The 24,378-nt window shown below is 42.6% G+C and overlaps 1 protein-coding gene across 1 annotated transcript; it reads right to left on the bottom strand.

Moving 5' to 3' along the window:
- Window positions 1-314: 314 nt before the first annotated feature.
- LOC146198808 (methyltransferase-like protein 25B) lies at window positions 315-17,169 on the bottom strand. Its single transcript, XM_084594295.1, has 12 exons — window positions 17,047-17,169; window positions 16,840-16,952; window positions 16,509-16,633; window positions 16,307-16,422; window positions 14,188-14,352; window positions 13,226-13,351; window positions 12,591-12,635; window positions 12,352-12,479; window positions 10,107-10,243; window positions 6,193-6,322; window positions 2,626-2,813; window positions 315-523 (listed from the first exon to the last, which is right to left on the bottom strand). Exons 1-12 carry the CDS (start codon window positions 17,155-17,157, stop codon window positions 426-428), a joined length of 1,482 nt encoding a protein of 493 aa, XP_084450421.1. The 5' UTR covers window positions 17,158-17,169; the 3' UTR covers window positions 315-425.
- Window positions 17,170-24,378: the final 7,209 nt, after the last annotated feature.

Raw genomic sequence — 24,378 nt, forward strand, 5'->3', positions numbered from 1 at the left:
TACAAAATATTAGCGGATGTCTTTGCTAGACAAACAGAAAAGCGCCTTGCAATTTACGCTGCAGTGTTTCATAGAGGTTTTTGTATTGTCACCAAGCTCTCTCGCTTACCTTGCCAAGATAAATTTGAGATGTTAAAATAATGTACTGATGTTTCTGCAATATATTACATCAGGTAAATATTTTCATTAGGCTGTCACTGCAGAAAACCAGCAAAGGGGAGAAGGCAGTGGCCCCTTTGCATAACCATCAGTTAGTTATTACAACCTCAATACCAGAAAGGTTCAATAACGTCATTTACAGCAGACAATATACAGAAGAGACATGTATATTTGATGTGCGATACAAGAAAGCTTTCCACAATATTGTGTGGGTTTGTAATATGTTTTTAATTGTCTGATTTATGCATCTAAAGCATTTTACTTAACTATTCACCGCTTCGACTGTCTCCTTTAAAGGCCAACAAGACAAGATTCCTGGGTGAGAGACATGGGTCAAACAGAGACACCAGGCAGCTTGGTATACCTGCAGAATGCAAGAAGAGAGAGAGAGATATATTTTAATGACAACAGGAGATGTCTGCCTGGTGGTAAGCCTAGCATGCTACTCCTGATGAGGGTTGAGGGATGAGGGTGACAGAGTGTGGGAGGGGAAGGGAAAATAAATGAGAAAAAAAGAGAATCGGTATCGCACACTTTCACACGCACATAAGCACACACAGATGAGTTTTAAAGGGTATTGATCAACCCTGTGTCCTTAAGAAAAGTTAACTTTCACACGCACATAATCACACACAGATGAGTTTTAAAGGGTATTAATCAACCCTGTGTCCTTCAGAAAAGTTAGTAAGGCCTTGGTAGCTCGCGCAGCAGACGATCCGTCGCACCAAGGACCCAGGACATGTTCAAGGCGCAAGGTTGTTTCTTTAGGTAAGCTTAAATTATTGCGCAGTGTCCTGCAATGTGCAGTAAACCGTTGACAGGAGGTTACCAAATGTTCAAAATTTTCACACACATCACATGTAGAGCACAGAGGCCTGCTCGCTATGCCTATTTTATGTAGGAAGTAGTTTGTGTATGACACATTTAGGCGGATTCTGTGTAGACAGTTTCGATGCCACCTGTTCAAATTGTGAGGAATTCAAAAGACGCAAGTGGGATCTATTTGGTGCAGAGGTCGATATTGATGGTTCGGGTCACACCACAGAGAGCGTTGCAATCGCCATGATTCAGTTGCTACAAGTCTTGCTGCATCTCTTCGTGAGAATGGTATTGAAATTGTCCTTGTGGAATCTTTTAGTTCTTTTGCATGCTTATGTATTTCATCCTCATTTGTAATGTATGTACACTCTGTGTATGTACGGATAATGGCGCCGGTGACGCTATATATACTGTGTATATATACGGCGCCAGTGGTTGCAGTTGTGATATAACTCGAAACTCCGTTCGTCCCTCTGTACATAGTGCATCTGTACATAGTCCATTGTAGCATGTTTATTCACATATGTAAATAGTTGATTGTGTTTGCGTATTTAAGTGTTATATAGTGTTTATTGTGTTTGTTCTGTTGGTTCTGTTTGTGCCTCCCCAGGGCTCTTATATATACATGCGGAATAAAACTGAAAACCGAATGCAAGAAGGTGAATGAGTTACACCAGCAAGCAATAATAATTAAGAATGTGGACACAAATAAACACTACAAATTGCATAATGAAAAGCAAAAGTGATGGCCTTCAGATGTTCCTTTGAAAAAAAAAAAAAAACAAAAGATCTTGTTCAGTTTCTCATTGCAACTAGCTATGCACTGTCGTTTGTACCATTCGAACTTCTGCAGATAAGAGAGTAAGATAAGAGTACAGATAAGAGTACAGGTTAAAATGACGTCTTGCCACCTAGACTGCACTTTAAAAATTGCCTATACACAACCTTTTAATTATAACGGCATATATCAGGTTAGAGCACAAAATGCTAGACTGAACAACCGTATTATGGTTTCCATACATGTGGTCCCTGGATGGAGGCTTAGAGTTCATGACATACTACAGCTGAAATGGAATTCGCTGCATTTACTCATATAGCAGTTCATTGAGCACGGATGTGATTCAAGCCAGACAATACAGTGCGTGACAGCAACTGGCACTATTATTTCTGCCTGAGACTGCCTAAAAGCATGGCTGGAAGTTATCATCACAACCTAATTCATCTAAATAAATGCTTGCTCCAGTTTACATTTCACATTTAAAATGAACACTGCGCATACCAGCTAGATCGAATTAATGAAAGTTGGCTGTGTACATCAGCCACAATGTTGCCTTTCTCCTGTTCTTTTATGTCTCGATGTGTTATGAATCTCTTCCCAGATAAAACCCATATCGAGTTTCAACCACACAGCCTGAAATATGCAGATGATTCTAATAGTAAAACAGAATCTATTGCTTTTTAACTTCAGTGGAACTCAAGAGTCGACAGGAAGAAAGTCAGCAAGGATGATTTTTACAACATTGAGAAAAGTAGCTGTTAAAGTGGCTGACACATTCTCCACTGCATCCAACCAAGCCTCATCAACAAGATGACAGCAACCAGGCTTTTGCTTGCTATTAAAACTTGGCAAAGAATGATGGCACTTACATTGGTCCCACAGGTACAACATGCGGTCGACGAGAATGAGAGATTCGATCACAGGAGCAAGGAGAAGGCGCAAAGAATAAAAGATGACAACTCGTTGCCATTCATTCATTGCTAGCTCCAGTTCAGGTGCATCCATGTCTTCACCAGACAAGGGAAATGGGAACTTATGAAGAGCCTTTTTGGCATATCTGAAAATATGGCCATGGTCTCATCAGATATCAGCAGCACACTGTGCAAGTGCCACATACATATGACAGCACCTGTTCCTCCAATAAATCAATCACCTTCCTTCACAAAGGCTTTGCAATCTTGAACTCAACTCGTTTCTATTCAATCAATGGAAGTGGATAAAGAATGGCGTGAAAGTGGCACTGTGATTCTTTCTGCGGTATGCACTGCACAATGTCACACAGAACACTGCCCTTGCTGACAAGTACAGCATAAATGCATTCAAAGTATACGAGATGGCAGCTTTCTTTTTCTCATTCAAGTAAAGTTAGCAGAAAATAATGGCACATTAGAAAATTGCACATTAGAAAGTTGCAAAAAAAAAAAAAGGCATATTTCACCACAAGCTGTTCTCCCCTTCATTTCCTTTGAATATGTTTGCCAATAACGCAAAGTCAAATCTATGCAAACCAAAAGTTGCCAGAGCAAGGTTGCTGATATGCACCATTGTACTTCTCCAACTGACCAGTCCACTAAGAGCAGGATAATATCACCGAAATTTGCACTTTCAGAATACAGCCCCACTAAGCTGCTTGTCATTTCCTCTACATCAATTTCTATTTTGCAAAATGTTGACTTGTTAAAGCTATCAAAACTATCACTGGTAGATCTTTTGTCATTCTATTATACATTAAAAGGTATATTTTAAGAATCTGATGAATTCTAATAAGTGAATTAATGTACTGCTAAACAAAAGGCTTTCCCTCACCATTTTGTAGGGAAAGGTACATGTAAAAGAATGTAATAAATTCTTTAAAAATTGAGAAACATGACAAACATCACAGCTCAAAAATATATGCATTATATTCACTCAGTGTAGACTGCAATAACTGCTTTTAACTACAGTTCTGTCAGTTAAAGCGCTGCCACAAAACCTACCGCAAGATATGCACCATTCCTTAAAAGGCATAACTTTTGCCGTTACACCTTAAGCTGTCATATCGTGTTCACATGTATAATGAATGCCCTGTTTTTCCTAAGAAAACTTTGAAAATTTTGACGGTGTGTGCATCATGTGGGTCAAAATATCCAGAAACAATCTGTAGCAGCAAAAATAAGATACACATCTACATCCACATGTGTATGAAGATATACATCTTCTAAGGAATTAAAACAAAAAGCAAGCTAGAGAAATATACACCTCATTCAGTATGAATAAACTTCTCAGTGCAACGTCAAAGTACCCCAGGTGATTGAAATTATCCGGAGCCCTCCACTATGACGTCTCTCGTAGTCTTAGTAGCTTTTGAACGTGAAACCTCATGAATCAAATCAAATTTAACTTCCAAGTAAAGCAAAACATGCTTTCCAGCTTGCGTACTCAAGGGCATGGCCGAGAAATTTTAGCCCAACTCTGCAATTAAAACTCGCCTAGCAGCCTCGTAAGTCTTTCTGAAGAGAGCACAAGTAGAGTTCACTCTAGCACAACTTATTTATTAATTTATATATTTATTTATTTATTTACTTATTTATTTTTGAGCATTAACTGCAAATCTAACCGCAACAAAATCAACAAGGGAACCCTAGATGATCTATTGGTTTCCGCTGGTTCTCAGATGTCTCGCAAAATGTTATTAATGGCAGTTTGTCTCGTATGATGAAGTGTAGTAGGCTTGACATGCAGCAGACTGAGCTTTATATTGTTATGTAGTTGTTTCTTTTTTCAGCATTCAGAAAGGGATGACTGTTCGCATTCACCACCGCATCGGCAGCTGCATGCCAAAAGAAAGGGGTGCGCATTCAAAATGTGACGGGATACAAAAACGAACTTTTTCACCACAAAGTAGAGGCAGGTACTAGTGAGGACAAAAGGAAGGAGACAAACACAGTGCCGAGTTCATCTCCTTCCCTTTGTCTGTGTCTGTCTGCGCTACATGTATGTCTCAATGGATTACACACTAGCCCAACAAAAGAGTATATACTAAAGTAGGGCCTGTGTTCATTATGTAAATGCAGTAATTTCTCCTACAGAAACATCTAGCTCACTCAAGTGACCTCAAAGATTCAATGTGTAGACATGTAGAACTCCCTACATGTATGACAGCATCACAGAGCAAGTCCACAGAGCATTTAACTTTATTCCTAACTACTACCAGGTAGGCAAATAAGAGAAAATATGGTCCATGCAGACTGTGTGTCATAAAGGGCAAAATACTTCTGCTCTTGCACCTACACAAGTCAAAAGTAAAACCACAACAAGAAATAATTTTATTTTATTTTCCAAAAAGGTCAAGTCAATTAAACAAAATTAAGTGATAGTGTTATGTTGTAATGGGATAAAATCCATGCTTCTGCTTAACAATAACTATTAAAGGAGCCACAGAACACCTGCGAAAGCTGCATAGAAAACTAATTTCAAATTAAAAAGATATATGTCAAATTCTGCTAACGTATGAATCAAAATGAGTCACATCCACAAATGTACGCCTTCTAACAAATTTAAAGCAGCCGCACAGCATCTGCAAAAGCCTTCACGCAAAACTCAATTTATATTTTAAAACATCAAATCTTCCTAATGTAAGGATCAAAATAAGTCACATCCACATGTCAGCTTTCTTGTAAGCTTGGGTCTGATAACTCCGACTGTTTTGAGTGTTGTTGCATCCCTTCTGTCCCCAGCACTACATTCTCAAACTGCGATTAATACAAAGAGGTCAGCGGAAAATCAGAACCCAGAAGACGATGATACCACAGGGATCATTAACCACATTCCAAAAACAGCAAAGATGTTCTTGCGTCCCATTCACCGTTAAAGCGTTTGGTTTATCTAACTGCTACTGGCTTCCTAAATTCATTACTATTAGTGAAATGGCAGATGAAAAGAGAAAAGAACAGGATTAGGAGCTTTACTGTTGTTTTGCATCCAGCCAAAATTAGCCACTTCACTACTAATGATGAAAATAACATGCTAGAGAGAATTAAAATATATTATAGTTTCAGTACATTCGAGTTCAACAAGTGCAACAATAAGAAAAACAAAAACCTGTTGTACCATGGCTTAACACTTTTTCTGCCCATTGGTATTGTTGTCAAAGATATAATAAATACACAAATATGGTATCTGTATCTAATGCATAAGAAATGTAAGTGAAGGAATTGAAAATTTTCCTTTGATTAGTTCAAAAATATATTAGTTCAAATTAGTTCAAGTTCCCCCAAAGCTCAATTTGCCCAATGAAACTAGGTGACAACCACTATTCAGAACCATGGCACCTAGCTGTGCTGACAAAAAACAGTTTCTAGTATTGGGAGCTGCAAGAATGATGTGCCCTTAAAGGCAAAAAAAAAAAGTTGAACATCCCCGTAAACGGTTGACAAGCAAGTTAGGCTACCACTCACTCTGCAAATGTCATGCTGGAGGCATGCTTCACACAACCCAGTCCACAGTGTCGCTGGTCGCTGTAGCGATTCACAATAAGCCTCTCCAGCAAAGCTCGGTAGCAGTGAATCTTCAGTGCCATCGGTGAATCTGTTCAGAAAGCAGCCATGGATGAACTTATGACAGTGCATAGCAATATGGTTCTCTGACTCAGACCTGCACTGGAAATAGCAATTAGGAAACAAGATAGCAAGGACAAATGAACAGCACTGTGCTCAATACCTGATGCCCAGAGTACATATAAACTTATACACAGGCCAGAGTAAAATCAGCTTGCTAAATTATACAGGGCACCCCATGAATTTAATGCTTGCCACGATCACAAAGTAATATCAGGTAGGCATTGTAATATTTACAGCAAAGCCACCGAATTACCACATACAACTAATAACTGGATTGCATTGGAGAGCTTCTTACACAGGCCAGAGCAGTTCTTGCCTTTCTTTTGGAGTGGAAAATTCCACTTACTGGAAATCGAAGAAATAAACCCGGTAGCACATCTACAAATCACGACTGGTAAAGCGTGCCGCCTATTGTTCACACAGTGTGTGCTGAGGCTAAGCAAAAGAAAATTAAACCCTTTTAAATGTCTATGAAAGTGCATAGCACCAATTTTTTTTATTAAGAAGTTTTTATTAAGAAGCAACCGGTACGAAAAAGGTATTGCTAGAAAAAAATTGTAACAGGCAACAAATCTGGAATCAAACCAAAACAAGTGCGCCAAAACAAGTGTGCTTTCCCTGGTCATCCATGTGGGCGGAGAGGAGTCACAGTCACACTTTAATGCAACAGCATTAGAATCTGCATGGGGGGAGGCTACCTTTGAATACCAACTTTGTTGTTTCTTGAGATAATTGAATGAACTTTTCAGGGTAGACTCATGGCACAGCCATTTGAATAACTGCAAAGTTTCATGAAGCTGCGCACATTGGTACTCAAATTAGAGAAGTATATCAGAATGGTTCACATGGGTTCCTTGTTCCATGCCTGGTGAACTTGCAAAATGTGTTGGCACTATGAAATTCATTATGAAGGTTCCTGAATAGGTGCCACAGGGCAAGACAGAGCCCTTTTTTTTAATTTCCCTGCCGAAAACTTTTAGCAGTGCATTGAAGTTAGTGCCACTAATTGGACTTGCATTAGCCTAATTTTGATTGTTTGTTATAAATTCCAGACTCAATAATTTGAAAAAATGAGCTTGTCTTGCCCTCGGAAATTTATTCAGGCACACAATAAAAAAAAACCAGGTGGGAATCCGATTAGCAGTTCCAGAAATATTGCGGGAATAAGCAACCATACCATGAAAAAAATTCATTCTGAGAAAATGGCCCTTGAAGTTTAAAACAGCATTTTCAAGTCTAAAGTTTGTTTTTCACTGCAGCACGTTGTGCCTCCCCCTCCCCGATTCCCTCGGAAAGTGCATTTTCATGCGAACAGCGGACGACGCTGACGACGCGTTATCGCTTGCGATGACAGACGCGATACAGGAGGCCGAGGTTGATAAGGTCGGTACAGCAGGCAGGCTTCAAACGCCGGCTCCTTACGTTGACGCGAAAGATACGCAGTTGGAAGTGGCAGCGCAGTCGGTCTAGTAGTGATGTAGCAGAAGCAGCACTAATAGAAGCGTCTCTGCGCCCGTTGACAACGCTTTTCGATAACTTCGCGATTCGGACGGCATTCACAGAACGACGACGTATGCAGTGTTTTGAACTTCTTAGCGCGCATCGTGGCCGACCGTGCAATAATCCACAAAGTGCACATAACCGTTCAAAACACGCCACCAGAATTCGTAACGAGCGATGATCACGGCGATCTCAAAATGGTGAAACGTGGTGCGATTCAGCGAGCGTACAAAGAACGCCACGCCAGCTCAGTAGCAAGCCGGAGCAGACGACGCGCCGGGGAGGGGCTACCGCGTCAGCGCGCGCAGCAGCCAATAGCAGTCGCGCGATCCCCCGCGTTCTCACGGAGCGCGCGCTTTGTCCAATCTCAGCCCGAATTCGAGACGCGGGAAGCTCAACAATCCCTGTGAGGCCCCCAATCACAAGCGAGCCACGCTTCTGCTACGCCGCGGACGCCGCCGGCGAAGGCAATATGGAAAAGGGCAAGCATTCACAAACAAAACAAGACCAAGATGGCGGTGCTCGGTTCAGCGGCAGAGAAATGGCGCGCGCGCGAAGTTTGGGTACTTTTGCCGTTCGCTCGCGACTCTGGGGCTGCCGCGCCCAGTTGTATAATTAATTTAAAGCAGTTCCGCGATGAATTAGGCGTTTATAATTATAGGAAAGGTAGTTTATAACATATACAGCCGAGATATGTACTTTTTGAAAAGCCGACTTTTTCGCGATTTTTCGACTTTCAAAGCCCGCGTCCCCCCTTAAGGGAAAAACTAGGTGGCACCCTGTGTATGTCGCAAAAATCCTTGACTGGTTGAGAGCTGTCGCAACCTTAGGATGTCACACACCCAATTTACCAACCTGCACATGGCCAGTTATCAAACATTCAGAGAATTTCACAGCAAAGTTGGCAGGTTCTCTAGCAGGTGACATGGCCTAGCGCTGACTGGTCAGCGGGGTGTGTGATGTTACAAGACAACGTAACATGGTCGAGTTGGCGGGTGCTTTGGCATGGGTTTCTGCAGGGTTGCGACATCATCCACAGAGTCACATCACCTAAACAACATTAAAAAGTGATTCTGAAGAAATGAAAGCACTTTTGCTGAACAGGGTGGCTAAGCAAAATCGAACCATTGCCCTTTGGGTCGCGAGCCGGGTCCATTGAGCAGCGTCCATTCAGAGCGATAGTTTAGCGCCCTTATGCAACTTCATGAAATATAAAGTAGACAGCAGCCACACATTACATGCCGGCAATGATTTAAAAATCAATGTTACTAAATAGTGCTTACTAAGGAATCGTCTTAAGTAGCTACTGCTAATGAGGGCTACTCACTAACAACTAATTAAGGCATTTATTTAGCATCGATGTACAATGTCCATACGGCAATACTATCTCATCAACTCCTAAGATTACTTAAGCATTCCAAAGTTTTTGTTGAGAAGGGAGAAAATAATGCTTTGCAAAAATGGCGCATACATTAGAAATTCAAGCCGAATGATCATAAATAAGGTGTCTGGACGAGCACAGCAGTCCATCTTTATACATAACACTTATCTTTTTGTGCTAGAATACATCTGAGCACAGAATAACCATATATATCTACCTTACCTTTCATAGTACTCACAGCCTTATAGGGTGGACACTGTTTGTGACGTGTGCTGACGTTTACTTTTCAATATGAACAGGAACTAGATGTAGTATGTGGTACACATAAATTAGAGAAATGCTGTTGCTACAGACACCTAGCAAAAGCAACTCTGTGAGCCTGATGTAAATTCTGGCTTTGAGGCCAGCCTTGCTGGCCAGTTTGATTCACACACATCTCGTGGCAATACACAATGACGCACTGAACAGTCACAGGAAAGTATACCCCTAGATCCAAATAAGATGATAAACTGAAAAGACATGAATGCTAGTATTGTAAATGACCTAACAGATTGAAGATCACTACCATGGCTCATGTTCTTTGAATTGCTATGACAGCATGAAGAATGTCGAAGAATGAAGAGTAGTAGTTAACAATACTGGCAAGATTCAAACCTGCCTGCAAATTGCTGACAGCAGATAATTGCACCCAAAGCATTATCAAAACAAAACTGCAGCTGCTACAGTATAGTATTTGAATACATACCTCTGTTACCTGAGCTTTTATAGCTTATTACGGGAAGTATAGGAAACAGGCCACCAGAAACAGAGCGCCACAGAGAAAGGGCATCAAGAGCATGTTCTAGAGTCACAATCGGCACAAAGACTGCACCTTTCAATTTCTTGGCATACATTTCAATAGCATGGCAGGCAACTTCTCGTGCTTGGTAGCTGAGCGTAGACCGATTCCCCATGGCACGTACATGGCTGCTCATAGGGTACGCCTGCTTCATGTCTGCTCCTTCGTGCCTGGCAATGCAACATTGGACACTTCGTTTTAGACAAGTTAAGAAAGAAAAGCAGTACAGTTCCAAACTGTATCTCACCTGCATAAACCTGTTTTATGGACGGCGCAACTACCATGCGTTGTCGTGGTTGTTTCGATTTAGGGCATTAACTGGCACATCTTACAACCCAGCACTAAATCTCAGACAACTATGTGACCTAAAGACATGTTCAGAAATGGCCAAGAACCAAAGACAACACAGGAGAACTTATGCAAAAAATGAGAAGGCTACAATTAAGTTCTCATGATCAAACATAATGATACATGATAATTTTAAACTGGCACAAAAAGAATGCAAAATCAGAACAAGGAACACACCGCAGAGAAATGCTGTTACAGATGCATTAAGCCTGAAAGCACTGTAATTGATATTATCAAAGAGAATTAACCAGCCAAAAGCTATATCCCAAGGACATTTGCTAACGTAAATACGACCATTCAAACAAAAATTTGGTTTTTCTCCAGCTACACTTTTCAGTTTCCCACTTTTTCTGATGGTCTGCAAAATCAAATCAAATCAAACTTCTATTTCGTTGCTAAAGTCGGAAGTGGGTAATGGGTATAAGCAGCATGAGTGCAGTTTCACAAGGCTTACCTGTACAGCCCCCAATACATTTTTTGCAACCAACTACTACTGGCATTTCAATGCAGACTACCGGAAGAATTCTCAGATAAAGGAATTTTCTGTATATATATATATATATATATATATATATATATATATATATACAGAAAATATATATATATATATATATATATATATATATATATATATATATATATATATATATATATATATTTTCCCCCAGTGTTATCATTCAAATCGGTGCACAATCATATACCGTGGATGGTAGGGTCCTCGTTCTGCTACGAAAAAAAAAACATCGTGTCCCATCAAAAATCTGTAGGCAGCTATTCCATTTCTCATGCAACACAAGCTACAAAACTCGAGAGATAGGAGCGATTATATCAGAAAAAAAAAACAACAGCAACTTCAGTATTCTTCCCAACTTTCGTTAACGCAGCCCCAGTAATTGTTTCTCATGGAAATACTGGTTCATGGCTTGACAGCACGGGGAGATACCACAAAAAGAATCCTCACGTAAGCATTAACTTGCAACCGACCATTCTAAGCAATGACGCTTACACCTAGTACTATTGCAAAGCAGCCGCCACAAGGGCAGCAGTCAGGTAAAATCTGGTCGACATGATCATGACGTCAAAACCACATTATCTCACATGGGAAATTCAAACACCCCGCATTTAAATAAAGCTAACAAATGGGGGGAGGATCCAAATAATGCCAAAAATCGAGAAAAAGGTTCCGCTAATGGGGGCATTTCAAACAACAGAGCTAATTCAATAAAATAGATATGTTGCCAGTTAGGGTTTTAAACTAAGCACTCTGCATGCTAGGCGGGCACACAATGCGCAGGCCATGCAGGGTCGCTGGATTGTGTTTGAGGAGCATCTAGCATATGACTAGATAACATGTGTTTGGTATGTGTACTGATGATACAGTAATACTAATTCAAACAAAAAAAATTATTTTAAATATTTTCAGAATGAAAAGGCAGTGTTCAAGGCATTCTCTAGTCTACCTTTACAGTGAAGCTTAACCGTCCTCCTTTACTTTTTATTAGAAGAAACAGTTGACATATGCTTTCCTTTCCATCGTGGACAAAATTGAAAGCAAAACAAAGAAAAGAAAAAGTTGCTGTTGTTGACAAAGGACAGAAATGCAGCATGTAGCTGTTTCTTCTAATGCACAGTTGCTTATACGTCAAAAAACTCCATATAACTAAATAACTGTTTCTTCAAATAAGAAAGCCGATTGCAGGTCAGAACTTGTGTTGTCTGTTTTATTTTTTTGTTGTTGTTGTTGTGTCCTCCTGCACTAATAAACCATAAAAGAAAAAGATCAGCCAAAGTTGCAGACTATCCATGTACTGTGGGCTCACTTAGCCCATATGGTTCTGGAGGTTGCAAAAATAGATTAAGTGTCAAAAAGAAAAAATGATGCAGAGCAATGAATAACGCTACAAACTGTGGGAAACAAAAATAATCGTACTTGCTTTCATTCAGCTTCATGTAACAGCAGCCGACAGAAACAAGACCTCTTGCAGCAGGCGAGTCAGCAAATAGCCGAATCATAGATGGCCCTAGATCCCCGCATGTATGAAGGCCAACGAATATGAACTGAAAAAAAAAAAAATATTCTATTACATGTTGCTCCAGAAACTACATCTTTATAGCTGTTAGCAATTTCGTTTTTGAAGCAGAAGAAATATTAACACTGCAGCGACTCACATTGTGCACATCTGACACTCCAGTTCCCCAAGCTTTCTTGGCCACCTTGAAGCAAGTCATACAAATAAACAGAGAAAAAGGACAGAAGTGGTTGTACTGCGCTGACTGCTGACTTCATAGTATGCACATAGCATAGAGGACTGTATAATATTTGGTTGACAAAATACAGTTAACAAGATGCTTGCTATAAAAGCACAAGTAAGAAAAAAGATGGGGGGGGGACTTTTAGCTTACACTAACTGCAACAATTCACAATCTCCACCACGGAGCTACTATATAAAACATTTTGCAGCAAGTTCTTTTTAGAAATCAACTACAAAATTGACTGAAACCACCATGCTGCAAAAAACCTGCCATTGCATTCAGAGGCTGCCACAAAGGCATTAAGAGGTCACAATCACAGGCTTCCAAGTGACATCTGAAATACATACCGTCTATGTAAAACACACAGCAGTCTTTCAAAGTTTGTATTAGCAGCAGAGATCAGCTCAAACATGACCAAAGAGCTGAGCACATCATCTCTGAAGAGACATGAGCAGCCAGTGAACTATTCCCACAACATTACAAAAAATGAACACATGAACTGAAGCCAAGGGGAAGCCAAAAAAAGAACAATTCATAGAAAAGAAAAGCACCTGTTCCAGTTCAGTGGGTGTTGTGGTCATGGAAACTTCCAATTCTACATGCTGAGGAAGGACACCAGGTGGCTCGCTTGTTTTCGACTCTTCACCTGCAGCCTTTTTCTGTACATGCAGAACTGCCTGCAAAAAAGAAAAAGTTTAGTTTTCCCATTTTCAAACATTATACAAAAGCCCAGTTTTATAAAGGGGAAATGTCTACAAATCTGGATGAATGCTGTCTCACTTGCTTACAGAATTGAGAGCACATATCACAGCCTGTGAGTAATTGAGAAGTGGTAGAGGTTAATGAATGATGTCAATCGATGAAGGGTGACATAATGTTGTCACCGAAAAAAATAATCAGTCCAATAAGATTTTTAGGTAATTAATTAAAATAACTGTTTCACATGAAAGAAAAGGCGCAGTATCTGCCACACTTGTTCTGTGGACACCTGAACCGCATGTAAGGGCAGGGAGGAAGTTGGGAGTGAGTGAAAGCGGAAAGAGAGAAAGGGGTGTCCTAGTGGATATAACGTCAAGGATGTGACGTCACGCAACCGAAAGTAGAGCCGAAAAAAGGGCATAGAAAGGGATTGGCACGCAATCTGAAAGTACTAAAGACTAAGATGGGTAAACAAGAAGTGAATTAATGTGAGGTAGATGATGTGACGTCAAGCAACCGGAAGTAGAGCAGAAAAAGGGGCATAGGAAGGGATTGGCTCGCAATTTGAAAATACCAGACACTGAAATGGGCACACAAGAAGTGAATTAAGCAACTAGGAGCAACCAACAACAGCATCCGTGCTTTCGCATTGCTCCAATGCAGATTCTGCAGTGCTCTTTAATTTTTGATGCCATTTTGTGTCAATTCTTTTACTTGAAATTTGAGAGGTATGGATTCCCTTTTCCATTTTGTGACAGCTCTCTGTGCTTAAGCTGGAAATCCTGAATGAGTAAATGTAGCCATTGGCACATACCTGGTGGTCAAAGCGCTGCGCTGATGCCAGGTGGCTGCCCACGAGATCTACAGTGGCAACACGCAGCTGCTTATCAAGCGCCAGCAAGCGAGCCAAGTGGCCCTGCCCCGACCCAACATCCAGCACGTGCTGGCAGCCACACTTCTGGGCTAGTAACTCAACCACCTGCAATGCAAGGACAACAGCAAATGCATTCTAAAGCTGGCACTGCTCTCTTGTAAGCAATGCGCAACGACCATCTCATAAGGCTGTCAAGTGCTATCAATGCCCCCTCTATTTTTAAAATGTCAACCGAATCAGCCGCTTCGAAATGGGAGCTGTTGGTACAACTCACCTCAGTTAGTTAGTCAGTTAGAGGTGGCTTTGGCGATCGCTCCACCTATCAGTTTTGGTCGCTTATTACTGTTCCTTGCGAGATGAATAAAGCGCTGCAGGTTGTCAAGTTTGTTCGTTTCGCCTACAAAAGCATCTCACTTAGACAGTTCTTTCTTTGTGTCTCACTTGTTCTGCACTTGTCTGCGTCTTTGCCTCTTCTTCGTCCGCGTCTCGCTTGCGCTGTTATTTCTTTGCATCTATTGTGCATCTATCGTGCATCTATCTTTGCATCTCTGAATCTATCAACCAACTAGCCCAACCAGACCACAAATGAATCCTCTCAGCGCTGCAGTTACAAGAGAGATGCCAAGCCGATAACTTAATTAGCCGCCAGTAAGTGCTTTGGCCTCAGCCGCAGCACCATGCATTTGAATATGGAGTTCACTTTCCGCTTCCTAAAGCAATCATAGCTCTAGGTGACCGTGGACAGAAAAAAATCTTTCTCACCGTAATGATGACAGCTTATCCTGGCAAAAGTAGAGCTGCAACCTGAAATCTATTGATACCTGGTAGTTTAAAAAAATGCCTTCTCAGAGAAGATTCACTGTGTCTTTTTTATTTCATTCTCCTACTTTCTTTACTAAACTTGATTGAATCAAAAACCAATATAGCTAAACTTATGACTGCCTTTACCCTCTGGTTTCATATTTCTGCTCAGCAGTTTCAGTGCCATTGCTGAAATGTTCCATTTTGCAGCTAAAAGTCATACATGGTCCCAACAAGCCACCAGTACCTTTCACAGTGATGCCAAACAATAAGCAGAATCATGAACAGCGCACTCCATGACACGTCAATACCTGACAGGCAGCCTGATGACCACGAGGGATGCAGAGCCCTGTCCCATGAAGAAAGAGAGAATGTTACAAAAAATTGTTTTTCCCCCTTTTTGCCATGTGGCACGGCTCGACTGGTATCTCTCCCCAACAAAGGTAAAGAAGGTGCGAAAGCTAGCCAAAGGGGAAAGTAGGAAAAAGGACAAGAGAGGGCCATGGACAATCGGATCAGCCGCACTCGGCAGGCATTTTAACAATAGAGGAGGCATTGCTTGTATAACGCTGGCACATTCACAATGATGGCATGCTCTAAGCCATTAGTTGTCTTCCTGTAGTTGTCATTTTCATCATCAATGGCCACCCACCACAGGTGTATTTATGGATCACTCATGAAGGTGGTAATTAAGAGTAGTAATCCCATTTGAAAAATGAATTTTTTGGACTATGTACATCTGGAAAAAGGGTTCAGCATATTTTTCCTGTGTATAAAATTCCTCACTGGGGTGAGACGAGGGACTTCCCCAATTACCCACCTTTAAATCAGTTCCAGCCATCCGCGGTAGCATATGACAAATGGCATATTACATCCCACTGTGGTGCTATGTGGGACCTAATGCCCTGGAGCTGCGTACCTTTAAAGAGAAATGTGACTATCATGGCCAGAAATAAATCCGATGACCTTTGACTTAGCAGGCCAGTTGCATAGCCATTGAGCCACAGTAGCAGGTAATGCCATGCTACGTCAATAATAAAGTACAGCAATGTTTCACGGGCACTATGAGTATTATCGGCTTGCAAGGGCTAGAAAAGCAGTGTTTGCTTGTTTTGAATACAACACAACATACAACAATAAAAAATTCTCATAAGCTTATATTACAGGTAACAATTCTTTAGCATGTTAATTTCTATTTGAGTGATAATCAGCACATACTTTTCATTAAAGAGTTGAAGAGTATAATGGGCTTACATACCATTGCCAACCTTGTAATCTCGTGTTGCTTCTTCAATTTGACGTGCTTCCTGAAAGCATGGCTCAAGTTCCTATTGCCATGGAGGTCAAAAGTTGGCCACTCTAGATCTTTATCATCTGCAGATCATAAAGATTCCCTTCAAAGCCGACATATACATATGTGCCATACTGCACATCTTAGCCTACAAAAATGTTTCCCTTACCAGTGCTGCTCTTAGGTGTGAGCAGAGGGACGTCGGCAGGAGATGCTACGGGGCAGCGGCTCAGCGTGAGCATCTTTGCAACTGGAGCAAGACACATGAGGGACAGGGGCCAAACAAGCCTTCCCCTGTGGTAAGCAAAAATATGGCCAATGGATTAATTAACCTGTCATTAAATATTATACAAATGTGACAAATTAGCATGCAATACAAACTGGTTCAGTCGTCGATCGTGTTGAACTACATGAGCATGAGCACACATATAAGTCGTTGATATAGTGGTCCTAATGAACAAAAAATGAAAGGCACAGCTGCGCTGGTTCGAGATACTCACTGTACAGGCACCCCAGACTCCAACCATGTGGAAAGGTCGCCTAAATCAACACCCGAAAGCACCGCCTGCCACGAAGCAGGTAGCTTGAACCACTGTTGTTCAACGAAGTAATCCTGCGAAAAGATCTCGGCGTGTAACACACCTTCTACAACAACCCTGCACACACAAAAAAGTCACAGCTGTCACCTCTGAAGGTGCTGTACTTACGAGCACGTAAGCGTCATTCAGCCAGGAGTAGTGGGAAAGAAAAGCACCCAAAAGAGAAGCATATTTCTTGACATCCTCCACATGTCGCGCATCGCAGACGAGCGGACGCATGGCAGATGAAAACAGGAACTAAGTAAAGCTGATACAGCCGTAGCCGCGCTAGGTACGCCGTGGTGTGGATATTGTTTGAGGTCAGCAGTAAGTCATTGCAAAAGTAAATAAATAGCATTTAAATATAATTTTTGTTTGTTTTTATTATTATTCTTGGTTTTTCTTTTATGAACCGTTTTTGTGGAAAACTACGCGGGTTTGCTGTTTCCACTGGTGTGGTTAGCGGGTACTTCGATTTACCATTTTGGCTTTCTGAGGGGACCCAGAGGCTTGCAATCTCTGCAACGTACCTCTGAGTCAAAATCATCTAATCTGGCAATGCCCCGATTCTCCGGGAGCTAAAGAAACTGATCCCCTTGATCAAATTACCTGGGAGTCCTACGTTCGCAGCCCAAATGCGGATGAACAAAAGATCGTCTTACGCCTGGCGGAGGAGGCTTATTCCAAGACCTTCTCTGCGGTCACGGCGCAGGAGAGCCGGCAAGGAGACCCTCCACCTGGCTGAGTCCCTGCCCCGAGGTCCATGTCGGTGCAAATAAAGTCTTCTCACTCACTCACTCACTCACTCACTCACTCACTCACTCACTCACTCACTCACTCACTCACTCACTCACTCACTCACTCACTCACTCACTCACTCACTCACTCACTCACTCACTCACTCACTCACTCCCATCATGGGCTTATTTTAAACAGTATATATGCCCATACTACTAGACTTTAGCTTAACTATATATTTAAATGTGTTCAGAAATATTGTTTCATTTCATAAAGTGAGCATCACGCCCACAATGCAATACGTTGGGTTGCATAGAAATAATGGAGCTGGCATGCTGACTGCCCACTAGCTCAGTGCGTAGCGTAGCATTAAAAGCACGGCACGCGGTGCGATTGAGGATGTCTTTTACATTATTTCAAATATTTATGCGTATCATGCTAAAATTTATACAGACCTGTGCGAACAGTATCATGAAGCTCATCTAAACAGCGCGCGCATTGCAGCCGTCACATATCACGTAAGCCATGCATGGTGCTTTGAAACTCTGCAAATAATAATAATAATAATAATAATAATAATAATAATAATAATAATAATAATAATAATAATAATAATAATAATAATAATAATAATAATAATCGGTTCACAGGAAGGGAAAGACGCAGTATCTGTCACATTTGTTTCTGTAGACACCTGTACCGCGCCGTAGGGGAAGGGCGGAAGGTGGGAGTGAAAGTGTAAAGAGAGAAAGAGGAGCCGTAGTGGAGGGCTACGGAGTAATTTCGACCACCTGGGGATCTTTAACGTGCGCTTTATAAGGCAAATTTCTGCACGAGAGGATTTATGAAAAAAAAAAAAAGCAAATTGACGAAGCAGAGCAGTGAGCACATGATATTTTTTTTTTTTTTTTTTTTTGGCGAAGTTTATTGCCTCAGGGCATAAAAGGAATGTTATGATGGATGAAGGGTGTGGTCAAATAAATGAAAAAAGGTTGGCTGATGCAATGAAATCGAGGAGTGAACGATGATGCGGTCCCAGTGTCCAAACAGCATATGACTGCGGATTATGGGGGGAGAGGCCAGCTGCCACCAGGTGCCGGATCCGCGTTGGCTTCAACGCTGGACAATCCCACAGTAGGTGATGGATGTCAGCTTCTATATTTCTTGACTTGCAGATGGGGCACCCAGGGTGTGGATATAAATACCGAAATTGTGGCCACTTTCGGATCACTGCTGGCGTTAGGGCCACCCCAACTCGAATCCTCCGAAGCGCCACCTCCTCTGCACGGGTTAGACTGCGGGGGAGGCTTACCGTACACATGATATTTAATGCGAGTGTTTTTTAAATCTTGAGTGTGACACTGTGTGACATTTTTCGACCTCATGCATGTGGAGGCAGAGAGATTAATGGAAGACAGTAGTAGACTGCGATCGATCAGCAGTACTGGAGAGCGTTTTTCCCAAGGAGGCCATAGTCCACTTTGACGCTTCCCATGCGTCTTGAAAACAGGCAGCTGCCATCATGCAAATCATTTGATGGCTGATCCTGAGGCCACTACAAAAGTGCACCGCTCTCGTATTTTTTCCAAATAAAAGCGCGCTTGCACGGATTCGCTCGTACGCATGCATAGACGTGTCAGGGATTTTCTTGCAGTCATGCAACCATAATTTGTTTTAAACTCGAAAGAACCAGTCAGTAACTCAAACACAGTAATGCTCATCTTGACAGTTGTATTTCCACCCTTATTACGGCGAAAGCTAGCCTTGCTATGTTGGCACCACATATATATAGTTGGCACCAATTACGTACGTCCGCAAAAAGTGGAAGCACGCGTTATATGACATCATCAGATGGTGGAGTTAGTAGTAATCTATGAATGCGTATGACGTGGTGCACAAACGGCCGATATATATCATGTGTCATTGTAGTTTAGGTCGTGAGTCATGATCAATCATGACTATAGACATTGTTGGGTCATACCAAAGTCATGAGTCATAGCCATGACTTGTTGATCACAAGTGCTGAGTCATGGGTCCCAAATTCGGCCAATAATTGAGTACTGAGTAATGGGTCACAGTCATATAACTCATAAATGTCCCGCTATTTCCCGTTAATGTGAGAGTGGTGGTTACTGCACAGTGTGCAGTGGTTAAAAGGGTCATAACAGCTAACGTTTGAGCATAAACTGATTATAGGATTTCACTCCTCACACGTTAAATGATAAATCTTCGAAATTTGAGCTCATTCGGTGAAGTAGATAGTTTTAAAATTAATTTTTATTATTAATATCAAAATCAGCTTTCTGGTCTGCCAACCATCGGCCGTTGACGTCAAAGCTGTTGACGTGTGTATACTTGTTGTTTTTATTATTTTGTTTTCTTGGCTTTGCCACTCCGACAGGCGGAGGCGACTCGTTAAAAAGGGGACAGCCGTCATCACCATCACGTTGGGCTGTTCGAAACTAAAAGCACACACAAAAAAAGTGTACTATCTGGTGAGGTGAAATAGGCGTGTGCACATTTTTTTGTGTGCTATTTCCAACAATAACGGCCGATCGCCCACGACAGCCGTCAGTGTTTTGTACAGTGTGCCAGTGCGTGCGTTGTGAACAGTTGCCTGGACGCAGAGCTATTGCGGATGCCCGCCCGATGTGCCGAGTGCTAAGTGACCTAAGACATATGAGGGTGGGCCTCAAGAAAACTACTGTATACTGTACCATAGTGTATATATTTCTTTTATTTTTACCTGCCCTTTTCTTTCTCCCTATCACTCACCTCTTTGATTTCCTCTACCTTCTCCTCGCTATCCCTTTATTTCCGCCGCCCCAGTTCAGGTGCTTCAGATATCAGATAGCAGATATCGGGGCTGGCAAACATCTTTTCGTTTCTTTTGTACATACAATAAATAACCACTACCACCACCACCACAAAACAATGTGTCCGAAGCGTCGGTGCCGGTCTACCGGCGTAACAAACTGTTCATTTGTTTGACATATATTCGTTTGTTTGTAAAAGCTGTTCATTTGTCGGACACATGAAACGCCGTTTGTAACGCCGTCCAACCAGAGCTCGGATTTCACCGAGGCCGTTTCATGATTCGCAGTAAGCCCCCTCGCTCTCTTTCTTTCCCCCTCTCCTACGTTGCCTACAACAGATAAACGCCCCGCCGGGGTGGTGCAGTGGTTAACTGTGCCGGAGCACGGCCGGTCTCGAGGGAGAGAGCGCGCGCTCTTTCTTACGGCCGTCTCAATCGCCGCGTGAACAATGGGAACTTTTCTCCTTGAGACACGCTCTCCGCCGCCGCAAGGGGCGCGACCTGCTCACTGTTCGCTCCGCATCTGCTTCAGTGGCGGCGGGTGGCAATTGCCTGGTTTCGCGCTGTCGCCCGCTGGTTTCGTGGTGAGAGCAGCCCCTAAATGAAAAATTACAGAAGGTAGACGCTGCAGCGGCATCCTGTCAGCGTGCTACACACGTGAATGGAGTCTTTATATTAAAAAACACTGTCGCTCAGCAAACGCTCGACAAGCATATGACATGCGGCATGGTGTCTACTTTTGTTCATTTTAATCTGAATTTTTGCCCAAGCCTGTACAAGAAGATGAATAAAAAAAGTGAATGAGCAGTGATCACATCGAAGCTTCTTCAAGGCAAACATAACAGCAACAATGGCAAAACCGTCTTTCAGCGCTAGATGAGAAACCATCGAGGTAACACCGAAGATGAAAATAATTTTATAAAAATGTAATGTAAGTTGCACAATGCTTACATGGCATAAAGTGTTAGTAGTATAACGTCAGAGTAAACAATTTTAAGTTTTGTTTTCAATTTTGCCATAATTTATAGACCAGCAAATGTTTTATGTTGTATTATAAACATTATTTTAATTTTGCAAATAAACGTTGGTTTAATGAAATGTTTACATGATATCATGATTATTTCACGAAAAAAAAAAACAGGAAATCTATTTCAAGCACTAATTCCTAGCAATATTTTCTTTCTTTTTCTAGTATGTTTTTGAACTAATAGTTCCTTGTAACTATCTGTGCAGTAATGCCTGCCTTAGAGAGCAATCGCTGCCCCATTATTTTGGTAGAATGCGTTGCTTATTACACATTCGGCACTGTTACTCAAGGGACACTCCTCAATAATGGATATAAAAGTTTTTCTCTGTGCTATTTATTCAGAGGTGACTATAGGAGTTGTATGTCGCGCTGTATTGCGCGCCCAGGCACCTAGTGTCGACACGGACGAAATCATTTCAGCTCTGCCGCAATCAGTAACCGAGGGACTGAAAGAATTGTGATGGTATCTCCTGTCATCCCATTACCCACTGTCACGTATTCTGGTTTAGCTCACGTCGATGCATGGGTACGTTGTGAAGTTAATCAGTGACTTCGGGTGTGACCCTTGTGCTATCCTTCTTGAAACCAGCGAAAGAAGCAGCCCCATGTACACTATTCTGCGAGGACAAGATTCTAGCGGACTGCATTATCAAAAACCGGAGTTTGTAGCTCTCTTGGACAAGGTTGTGTCTTTTTTTGAAAAAGCTGTCGTGCACCTACCACACACAAATGTCCTTGAAGTCCTTCAAATCTTAATCCAGCCAGCACAATTGAGAACTCACCTTTGCTGAGTTGCCCGGAAGGCATTGACAATAGCCAAGGTCCGCTTCTTTAATATGTGAGAAATTTCTCAGACTCCTTCTTGTCAATTATGCTAAGAAGGTGACAGACAGGAACGAAAGGCCAGATCGATCTTATGCGCACAAACCGTCCAGAAAGATTTTGAGACTTTAATTTTCTAGCCGCATGTACCGTTTTGATGAATGAGTGCAATGTGTTAACTTTGAAGGACATTTCTTTTATTGCTTGCTGCTCTTTTCAATTATGCATATCTGTTTATGCCCATTTCCTTGATTAAATGTTTTTTTTTATCACTGGTATTAAACTGACTACGACTGTCTACGTGTGCGTCAGTCGCGAGACTACGTATACATCTGCTGTCTTTCAACCTACTGATTTGTTTTAAACGAAGCTAGAACAGCCCACTTCACTAGACAACTGAAATTTTAACTGTATGCGTAAAGTTTTGTTCCTTACTCTGAATCTGAGACGTGCTATGAATTTTCGTCAGTGCCTCTTTTGCTCTATAAACGAAAACGGCAGCGGTTGACAGAATACTTGGAATATCCACCGAACAGTTTGCCATGCATAGCGTCAGGTCGCACTACACCTGCTTGCAGCTTTCAAAGGCACACTGCATAAAATGGTACATATAGTTTTGTGAAAAATTTAGGGCCAAAAAGTGTTGATGTAAGTGCACCCGAAACTTCATTCGACCGTGCGCGACAGCACTGACGAAGGCGCGCGCGCTCTCGCGCGCGCGCATTATTGACTATTTTATTGCTCATACACGATAAATCAGACGCTGATTACGGCTTCTCCTATAAGCCATAAGGGGTGAAATATCAGGACCTGCCGGTTGCAACCGATGCGGGCGGAGCGAAGAGCGAGCGCGCGTTTCCCTTGCGCGTGAACGGCTGTAGCGAAGGAGCAGCAGTGGGGCGGTGGCGACCCCACCGAGGCACGGCGGGCGGTGGAAACAGACCCCATTGGAGAGGCCGTAAGAAGAGAGAAACGCGCTCTCCCTTGAGACCGGCCGTGGCCGGAGTACCCTGGTTCGAACCCGACCTCGGCGGCTGCGTTTCGATCGAGGCGAAACGAAGAGGCGTCCGTGTGCTGTACGATGCTGTTGTTGTTGTTGTGGCTGTAGGAAGAGGAAAAAGAAAAATGGCTGAGGCTTAGCTTGGTTAAGCCTGGTCAGATGCGAAGCATATTGATTGCTAAACTCGGCTTTCCATGGTTACACTTGGCTAAACGTTTCTTGCTCGTATCAGTGGAGCATCTTGTCGCCGAGCCGCATGCCGAGCACGCTCCTTGGCCAAACGTTCTTCCCGCTCTTCTGGGCTCTCTGCAGCACGCCGCAGCCTTCGCTTTTCATTCCACCGCTCGGCTGCACTCCCTGGAGGCATCGCCACCTTTTGTGAGGGCCTACTGGAGGCGAGCTGTTGTTGCGGCTGTAGGAAGAAGGTAAAGAAAATGCACGGGCCTGCTACTGGCTCTAGCTGAGCTACCTCCGCTGCCTCGTGCAGATAGAATAGAATATAGAGAAGAAAGAAAAGCAAGAAGGGAAGAAAGACGCGCGCCGCAACAACAGCCGTCGTCCACCACCAGCGGTGGCGTGTGCAATGACGGCCTACAACAGATAAAAATTCGGTGCCAGGCCAGCCCCCGCCGCAAGCAGCGGTGACCCACCTGCACCAGCCCCATCAGGGCTGAGCACCCCTGAAGGGTCTCTGGAGGCGAGCGCAATTGTCTCCCCTTTTATATATTCCCCTTTATATATAAACCTGCGCTATAACACGTGGTCCGCACAGCGTGCAACCGCAACAACACCTAGGTGGTGTTGGCAACCGCAGCCGACGGCGCGAGCTGGACCCCCGTCTCTCCTCTGTCGTGACGTCAGCGTATCACGTGGTGTGACGTCACCATACCACGTGGTCCGCACGGCGTGCAACCGCAGCCGACGGCGCGAGCTGGACCCCCGTCTCTCCTCTGTCGTGACGTCAGCGTATCACGTGGTGTGACGTAGCATTCCACATTCTTTGCACGGCGTGTAACCGTCACGAAGGGCTGTGGTTTACCTCTAACAATATACTTCGCA

The sequence above is a fragment of the Amblyomma maculatum genome, chromosome 2 (genome assembly GCF_055883805.1).
Source record: "Amblyomma maculatum isolate TAMU_Amacu chromosome 2, ASM5588380v1, whole genome shotgun sequence".
Classification (NCBI taxonomy): Eukaryota; Metazoa; Arthropoda; class Arachnida; order Ixodida; family Ixodidae; genus Amblyomma; species Amblyomma maculatum.

Bases quoted from the DNA above. Each gene is read 5' to 3' on its own strand.
- LOC146198808 (XM_084594295.1), bottom strand. From the start codon at position 17,157: ATGCGTCCGCTCGTCTGCGATGCGCGACATGTGGAGGATGTCAAGAAA. The intron at 10,244-12,351 runs GTACGATTATTT...TTGCATTGCCAG, and splicing joins ATGAAGCTGAATGAAAGCAA to GCACGAAGGAGCAGACATGA. The intron at 524-2,625 runs GTAAGTGCCATC...TGCATTCTGCAG, and splicing joins GTTGTACCTGTGGGACCAAT to GTATACCAAGCTGCCTGGTG.